The sequence below is a fragment of the Gossypium arboreum genome, chromosome 3 (assembly GCF_025698485.1).
Source record: "Gossypium arboreum isolate Shixiya-1 chromosome 3, ASM2569848v2, whole genome shotgun sequence".
NCBI lineage: Eukaryota > Viridiplantae > Streptophyta > Magnoliopsida > Malvales > Malvaceae > Gossypium > Gossypium arboreum.
In genome coordinates this window covers 91107148-91117029 of record NC_069072.1, presented here as the reverse complement: position 1 = coordinate 91117029, position 9882 = coordinate 91107148, and the positions used below count along the sequence as shown (strand labels likewise).

Below are 9882 nucleotides of genomic sequence, written 5' to 3'. Positions count from 1 at the left end.
TCACTGGCAATAAGCCTACTAGGCACGAAGCCCGATCAAATTCTCCGGCACATAGCCTGCTAGGCTAGAAACCCGAATATCATTTATTCACAATCAACTCAAGCACACTTTCATTCATAAGAAAATTCGATTATCATATATTTTCCATTCAATTTCTCAATATCAAAACTTAATCCAAACAACTCAAACATTGCCATTCTATCCTTACTACATTCGGCTATAATTCATTTAGCCATATATCCAAAATTAACATTTTAAACATATTGTTTTATTCAAACAAGAACATTTAAATTTCTTATGGACTTACTACATGGTATCGTATATATATATAATCATATCATTTTACTCATCCAATTTGTACATCTATCATGCAACCTTCTTTACCATTCTCAATCACACGGCTTTACGATCAATAATATTAACCCTATAGGTTTGATGCTCACCTGCTCAAATTCAAATTTATAAATCATAAATACTTCTCAAGAAATTCAAGGCAAATATACTTTCAACCATTCCCAATTACTCGAAAAGTCGCACACTTAGTGCCAATAGTTATTCAACATTATATATCGAATTCGCACACTTAGTGCTAGATACTTAAGCTTGCACCCTTAGTGCTCAATAATCAGACCCGCACACTTAGTGCAATTTTTACATCTATCACCTTTTATACTCTCACCCTCTATGCCGAAATTCAATTACTCACTATTCATCAATTCAAATTTATCAACTTTATTTGCATTCGGCAACCTCAACTTTTTTTTATATACATTTCAATTTGGCACATATATGTATATATAGTATTTAATTTAATCAACAACAAATATTTTCTTAGTAACTTACCACTTACAAGCCATTTAATTTATCATATATTAAAGCTCAATTAACTCCAATATACATTTACTCAACCAGAAAGTACTTCATTACTTTCAAACACAAGACCGAATATATATTATGGCTTTCCATCATCATGTAATATTAATATAATCAAGTACAAAGCCATTTAACATATCTACCATTACATACTTACAATTTGGCCGATTACCCATCATTTCTTATATCATATATATATTTTTTTAAACCATACGAACTTACCTCGTGTATCTGTCGACTATTCGTCTACTTTCTGATTTTTCCTCGATCAAAATCTTGAATTCGTTTGGCTTGATCTAAATTAACCAAATTTAACTCAATTATTCACTAACATAATCAATTAAATACATATACAAGTATTTTGGCCATTTTGGAAAATAGCCCTTATATTTCCATACTTTAACAATTTGTCCTTAATGCATAATTATACAAAAATGCACAAAACCCCAATATACATGTATTTAGCCAAATTTTCTATAGTATTTAAACAGCCCATAATTTCATTTTATTCCCATTTCTAACCACAAAAATTCTATCTTTTTCAATTTAATCCCAACTACTCAATTTCATCAAAAATATCTTTATAAAACTTGTATATCTATAAACAACCATCAATAATTTAACAAGAAATATTAAAACAAACATGAACTTATCAATGAAACATTTCAAAAACACAACCAATTTCAAAAATTAAGGTACGGGTCAGTTAAACCGAGCTGCAACGAGCTCAAAAACATAGAAATCATTAAAAACAGATCAAAAATCGTACCTAAATCCCTTAGAAAGCCATGGCAGAATGTTAAAGCTTCCAAAACCCTTTCTTTGTTTAATTATTCGGTTGAGGATGATGAAAACATAATAAAAATATCATATGGCTTTATTTTATTAAGCATTATTCCATAATTTACCAAAATACCCATGTTTAATAACCAAATAAATTATGAAATTCAAGGTCCACTATCGTCCACTCAAATATGAAATGGTATAATTACCATGCAAGGACTCCCATTTATAAAGCCATTATCAAATAAGTCATTTTACTAATGGCACACATAATTTTCATTTTACGCAATTTAATCATTTTTATCGAATTAACTATTTAATCGGTAAAATTTCTTTACGAAACTTTCACACAATAATACTACCACACTGTAAACATTATTAAAATAATAAAAATAATATTTTTACTCGGTTAAGGGGTCCTGAAACCACCTGTTTCGATCAGACTCGAAATTAGGCTGTTACACATGGTTAAAGAATGACTCGAGGATTGTGTAGAGGGACCAAGCCAGAGACCGACAAAGCCCATGCGAGTGATGTCGTAGTTGTATCATGCATATAGAGGGGCACCCTTAGAGACTACGCCTCGGGGTTCAAATTAGTAAATTTTATACTTTTAGATCACTGTGAATATATATACATGCTCAGTAAAGCAAAATTATTGTAAGAACCCCAACACTTGTATAATATAAAATTTATTCAGAGTTGTAGTTTTGAAGTATATTGATGTATAAGAGTTTAGGATAAAGTTTTGTGGTAAATATGGGTTAAATTTAGTGTTGTTAAATTTTTTAAATAAATAAAGTTAGTAATGTTGTTAAGTAATATGATCTAGTTGTGACATTTGCTACTTGAACCTGGCGATTGGGTTGGGTATAAGGTGTTACATTGGCAATGTCAGCACGAGAATTGATTAGAAAAGGGTGTGAGGTGCATCTAGCCTATATTTCGAATACTAGAGTGCCAAGATATGATATAAATCAAGTTTTAACGGTTTGAGAATTCACAAATGTATTTCCAGAAGAGTTGTCAAGCTTACTTTCCGAGAGAGAAGTTGAACTTGCTATTGAAGTAATACCTGGTACTGCACCGATTTCTATTGCACCATAGAGAATGATTGATCTATTGTAATTTGGTGTAGCCGATTAAACTAATTTTCACACTTTAGGAGCTTGAATATAAGCATTTTGATTAAGTTTTAATTATGTTTTCACAACTTTAGTTAAATTCAATAAACTATGTAATCTAAGACCTTTTTTTTTACCTTAGGGGCCGAATGAGGCCTAAGGGTGAGCTAATATACTTTGTGAGTGTGCACGAGACTATTAGAAAAGCGTGCTAACTCGATACTCATTGTAGTGTTGCAACACGGAGCCTTGAATGTCGTAACATAGGAAACAATAGAAGAATTTCAAGACTACCTTCAGTTTCGTGACACAGCCTGAGGATGTAGTGACCCACCCGTGAAAATTGAGCATACTATTTTAGGTGTCACGCTACAGGACCTAGTGTGTTGTGATATCACCTCTGTATGGGAAATAATTATGAGCTAGGGGCATTTTGGTCTGCATAATCAAACATTAAACACGAGGACGATAATTGACCTAGGGTTAAGGACAACGACCATTCTAAAGTCTATAAATAAGCTCATTTAACATATGTTATCGAAAACTTTCATATTGTATAACTTTCTTCTTATATTTAGTCTTTAGTTTTTCTCTTTTCTTAGACTTTAGGTTTATTTTGGTTTTGTTATTTGTTCTTGTGGAAGAAACCAGATTTGTGAAGCATAATCAAACTCTGTTAGGATTCTGCACTCAATTCTAATTCAAATCAGGTTTTTTTAAACTTTATACTCTTGAATTACTATTCATGTTTACTCTTTCTATCAAGTTTATATTATTTATGAGATCCATGAGGAACTAATCCTCTCATGGGGACTATCGAGTGGAAGTGTGATTAATTAATTATTTTGTAGGGTTCTCTTAGCGGATCAACTGTTCAAGAAAGGAAGAACCTAAACCTTAAGCCTAACAACTCTAAGCCTAACAACCCTAAGAAGTCATTAAGATGGGAATTAACCCAAATTTAGTATGGCCTATCTGTGAACGCCTTAACCCTGAACTGGTCTAGATTGTGAGGTCAAATGATAAGTAGTTCTTGTCGACTCGTTAATTTAGTGGAAGATTGAAAGATTCTGCCGGGATATCGGCTAGTTGATTGAACAAGGAAACCCGAAGCAACAGTTGGTTATGATTACTGAAGCGAGCTAATTACCCATGCCCAGATCTGATATATTCTATTATTTTATTTCTCGTACTTTATTTATTTATTTATTTTTCTTTCTTCATTATTATTAGTATAGATCACCAAAACCTTTCTTTTTATCTCATCGTAATATAAATCATTTAAAGTACTAATTAGATCTATTTATGCTTAGGTTAGAATTAATTTAGTGCCAGCCTCCTTTGGGTACAATCCTTGGAGTACTCATCTATTCCTTTGTTACTATATTACAACCTGACCCGTATACTTCTAGATACCGCCTTTTCATATATTTTGTGCAAGATTTCTACTCTAGATGTTGGTACGTCCAAAAGCAGTCAATGACTTCGAGTGAATTGAAAGAATTGAAATCTCAACTCCAAGAACTTTTAGATTAGGGATTTATTCGACTAACTGTGTCACCTTGGGGGGCTCCAATGTTGTTTGTGAAAAAGAAAGCTTTGAGATTATGTATCGACTATCGACATTTGAATAAAGTCACCATAAAGAATAAGTATCCGCTACCTCATTTGACGATTTGTTTGATCAACTGAAGGGAACAACCTTATTTTCTAAGATGGATCTTTGGTCAATATATTATTAAGAAAGGACGAGGTCCCAGGCATTGAGTTAGTATCCAAGTTCTAGTTACATCACACACAATTGTGTAAGTGGAAGTTTTTGAATCATTTACAATTCTTTATTTGTCTCTGCATTATAATGATTTGATTCTAGTTTATAGTTTCCCAAACATTTATTTATACTTGTAATTATATTCTATTATGCCATAAAAGACATTTTGCAAACCTTGAACAATTGGAAAAGGTAGAGGCCTTAGGTCTTGAATACCCAAATTCGAGTCCCATTATGTGCAATTATATGCATGGGTTTCTGTGTCCCATCCTGTGCGGTTGCCATGTGCAGATTTTAGTTCAACTCATTGGCTTTAGTTTGGATTGTATCAGTTCTTAGTTCGTTTGTATTATAATAATTTGATTCTTTCTTATGACAACTTGGACAATTTATTTGTGCTATAATAATTTGATATTTGTGATTACTTGGACATGTATTTATATTGTATTTTGTACATCTATACTATATTTAAGCATTATACTAAATTGGTGTTACCTTAATTGGGTCACCAACTTAGTTATGAAATTACATAAATACTCCTTTTAAATTATAATTAATATTATTATGATGACATTTTATCTTCTCATATTTTGGTACCATCTTTAAATAAAAGAGTTAAAATTAAAAATTCAAATATTAAACACGATATAATAATATTCAAATATAAATTTATTATTGCTTCACCTATATTGATTTAATATATAATATTTTTAAAAGAAAATAATTTTAATATAGAATTTTTTCTATCGCGTGTGACAAAATCTAATATTTATATTATATACTTTAATTGTATTTATAACACTTATAAAAATTAAAAAACATTAAAAAATTTTCAATAGCATGAAAAGGAAAGAAAAATATATTAAAATAATTTTAGTGACGTTCAATAAAAAATAATTTTAGAAGAAAATTTTGTACTATTATCATGTGTTTCCCATGACCAAAAGTATTTTCAAAAGTTTTTCTTAATTAATTCCTTCTTCCACGAGACATCTTAAAATTCGACCTAGATTAGAAATTTGATGGAAGGGCAATGAGGCCATTTTTCCATACCCACGTACTCCATTTTACTGCTAGTCAAACGGTCAACCCCCACAAAATAAAACCGCTCCTTGAAGAAAAAACCGCTAGTGGCGTTTTAGAAAATTTTCTCTACCTCACTGTAACGCATGATTGATGAGAAAACTATAACATCCTTACGTGGCATTCCTTAATTGGTCCATTTCGGTTTGTCGGGATTCCTAGCGACACCAACCAATAAACAAAAACCAGTAACTCGTCTTTCTCTCACTAGAAAATGCTCTGTTTTTTCTTGTTTTCTTTCCCTCTCCGAATTGTGTTTTCTCTCTCTCTCTCTCTCTCTCTCTCTATTTCTTCTCCACAAAAATCCCATATTTTTTTCTTAATCTCTCTCCTTTGCTTACGATAATAACATATACGTATTCACTAATGCATGATCTTCCGATCCAATGTAATTTTGATCCTTAGCTTTGAATTTTTTACCGAGTTTGACCCACCTGATTGACTCACTGAGTTGGGGCTTCTTTTTGTTGGAGAAACTATGTTGGAGGCAATGGAGAGTTCCGTCAATGGCGGGGGTTTCTCGCAGTTTCAGAGCTGCGGAGACAGTAGTGAAGAAGAGCTCTCGGTTCTGCCACGTCATACTAAGGTGGTTGTCACCGGGAATAACCGTACTAAATCTGTGCTCGTTGGTCTTCAAGGCGTGGTCAAGAAGGCTGTTGGACTTGGCGGGTGGCATTGGCTGGTAACTCTTTGTTTTTTTTTTTTTCAGTTTTGGTGGAAAATGGGTTCTGCTGCTTGATCTGGAAATTGGTTCCTCTTGATTTTTTTCTTTATAATGTTGATTTTTTTTTTCAAGATCAAGTCAATTTAATTTTGAAATTTTAAGGTAATGTGGATTCAATTCGAAGTTTTTATTTTTATGATTAAATGTTTGCTAGTAAAGCTTTTGGTTCACTACATGAATTCATATCTTTTTGGGTGATTTTGCATTAAATAATCTCTCTAAAACAATTAAATGTCCTGTTTTATAAGTTTTTTTTTGAATAAAACTGCAAATTTTAAACAATCTCTCTATATTTGCTTGAATTTGATCGGTATCATTATATCAAATAAAAACAATGACATTTTACCTCTCACAAAATACAAATTTGAGGTTTTGGATGTGGGTTTTGATTGCATGTAAGTGTTCGTCCCTGGATCTGGAATTTTTAATTATTTTACCTAATGTATGATGCTATTCTGGATTGTTACAATGGATTTTTATTTTTCTGGATTTTTAGTCAATTTTTTAATGTTTGCAATCTACTCTAAATCGTTGCTAATCGTTTCCATTTCTTTCCTGTTGAAATTTGTTAAGAAATTTATCATTATGCATGATTGGGCTATTCTTTTGATATTGTTGGAATTGATTTTATAACATTTCTCAATAATAATAATAATAATAATAATAATAATAATAATAATAATAATAATAAAACCCATATTTTATTTTCTGGGTTTTGATGTTGTTTCTGCTGGGATATCGATCTCTCCATACTTCTTTTTTTGATGTTCATCAGCTATTCAAAACTTGCAATCATTTCCACACTTGACTTTGCGTTCTTGGTTTTTGAGAAGATCCCACTTATTATTATTATTATTCATTGTTTTTCCCATTATTTGTAACTTCCATTTGTGGATCACATGATTTAATATGCTATTAATTCATTGTTTTCTGAAAATGATTATATTTTGATTCAATTGAGATGCTTCCACTTTTGATAAATTTCAAATAAGCTGGATTTTGTTTCCCAGTAATTTGCTCCTCTTTTATTATTACTGCCGATTTTTATTTTTTATTTTTTTGACAAATTCATAGATTTCTCCTTGAGTTTATGTGTTGTAGACACAAAAAGTAGGAACAAAAACTATGGATTAGCTGGTGGATGGAAAGACAATTGAACAATGTTAATTCTAGCTGATTATGTTGCATATTTTAGTTAAGAGTAGGCATTTCTTTACTTTGTAGGTGATGGTGATATTTGTTTGTCTTATTAATAAATACCACAGGTTCTTACCAATGGCATAGAAGTAAAGCTACAGAGAAATGCACTTAGCGTGATTGAAGCTCCTACCGGCAATGAAGAAGATGACGATCTTGAATTCGAAAACATGCAGTGGAATGGATCAGACATGGGTGAGTTCCTATGTGTTCTTACGTGTTCTGTCTTGGAGGGGCAGGGGAGTGCTATGCCTATCATCCTAATAATTATACTTAATTGGTGATTAACCATTTTGGACTATGATTTTGGATAATTTGTTTAGTTGAGCTTGGAACATTGGATCCTCTGTGTCTTCACTTTTACTTTCACTATTCCTAAAAGCTTCAATGTCTAATTTCTTTATCTTTTTATTGGTCCCACCACCCTTTATTTTACTTTAATCCTGCTTGTTCTATGTCTCAATTTCCAGCATCTGATGACACTCAAAAGTCCCACAGATCGAGGCATAGAACGCATAAATCTACCGGTTCTTCTCACAAGACTATGAGCAGGTCTTTTTCTTGTGACTCACAGTCTAAGGGGTCTGTTTCCACACCTCGTGGGTCCACGGTAAGTTTTGCATAGTTTGTTTTGGTCTATTGCAATAATACAGTATTGCTAAATTATGTTAGCCATCTATTCTTAGCCTAATTATTGTCTTTGTTTTTTCCATAATATCTCCCTTGCAGAAGGTTGACCTCAGCAAACTTGAGATGGCTGCTTTGTGGAGATATTGGCGACACTTCAATCTTGTAAGTTTCCTACTGAGAAACAACAAACAGTACACATTTGTAAGTAAAGGAAAAAAAAAGATGTTTAAATGTTGACGTGGTTGTTGCTATTGCTAGGTGGATGCCATTCCCAATCCATCAAAAGAGCAACTAGTCGATGTTGTCCAAAGGCATTTTGTGTCACAGGTAAACTTTCTTCTCTTCTTCTCAAACCAGATTGATAGTTGACTGGTTTCTAAACAAATGGCGTGTGTTGGTGCAGCAAATGGATGAGCTTCAGGTCATTGTGGGATTTGTTCAGGCTGCAAAGAGATTGAAGACCGTCTGCAAATGACCCCGATAAGAATGTTCAGACGGGTTTTGAGTTGGGTTGTCAATGCTAACAGAAACTTGGTATCCTAATGTCCTTGTCCCCTAGTAGCTATATCTGTAATATATATATATATATGTATGTATGTACTTGTGGCTTGTTTATCTTTGCACTCCCTCTGTTGAGTAGGTTAATATTTACTTGAAGCTATAGAGGTTCTTTCTTCCTTTTTGTTAGATTAGTTATATGTAGATATGATCCAAAACTGAGTTACAAGACCTCTAAGAAATCCTTGTGACTTCCTTTCTATGTACTGCAGACTTGGTGAAGTGGATTTCTTAAGATGTATATATTTTTTATTATTCATTTATACTTGGGATTAAGCTGATAAATAAAAAGGGTAAAGAAAGAATAAAAAACATGAAGTTGATTGTAGTTTTTGTAACAAAAAGAAAAACGTAGACTTAAAATTATATCTGCATTTTCAATTGAGTATTGAGCTCACAAAGTGGGCAGGCATAGAAGAAAGTGTAATTACATGAGGCTGTTGAATCTGATATTTAATTTTTTTTTCATTTTAATATCCATATAATTGTGATTTGGTTTGGTTTTCAAAGTCCAAATCCGCAATCGGATAAACCAAAATTGGGATTGATTCAGTTCATTTTCTTAAAATGTTTGATATACTAATTTTACTAAAAAATAGAAAATCAAATTTATGATTCCTGGATTCCTTTTTCTCAAATCCAATTATATATTTATGGGGCCCTGAATGTCGTGTTTTTATTTTGTTCATTGTGGATAGGTTTGTATTTAAACCTTGAAAAATTCGTTGTTGGATGCTGTCACCCTCATCATACATAAAATATCTGAACCAATTTGGGACCCCGCAACCGTCCGTCCTATTGATATCTTGCCTCCTCCCAAGTAATATAATGTAACCATGGCACTTCATTTGTCAATGAAAATAAAAATAAAAGCACTTAAACATCACAGATTTCATTATTTTGTCATCCAATCAAAAAACAGCATTTCAATTAAATGAACGTGTTGGAAGTAGGGGTGAGCATTCGATCGAATCGAATCGAAAATTTTCGAGTTAATCGAGTTTTCAAATCTTATTTTATCATCCTAATTTTATTTGAAATTTTCTCGAATCGAGTAGAGTGAGATGGAATTCGAATCGAATCGAATCGAATATACTTGTTCGAGTTAAATTTTAAAAAATAATTTTGGGTCCTTGTAA

At 32.1% G+C, this 9882-nt stretch overlaps 1 protein-coding gene across 1 annotated transcript; it reads left to right on the top strand.

The window, feature by feature from the left end:
- The first annotated feature begins 5803 nt into the window (after nt 1-5803).
- On the top strand, nt 5804-9006 carry LOC108455595 (uncharacterized). The gene is made up of 6 exons (XM_017754142.2): nt 5804-6316; nt 7624-7750; nt 8026-8165; nt 8285-8347; nt 8444-8512; nt 8589-9006. The coding sequence occupies exons 1-6, from the start codon at nt 6113-6115 to the stop codon at nt 8658-8660; spliced, it is 675 nt and encodes a 224-aa protein (XP_017609631.2). The 5' UTR covers nt 5804-6112; the 3' UTR covers nt 8661-9006.
- Nucleotides 9007-9882: the final 876 nt, after the last annotated feature.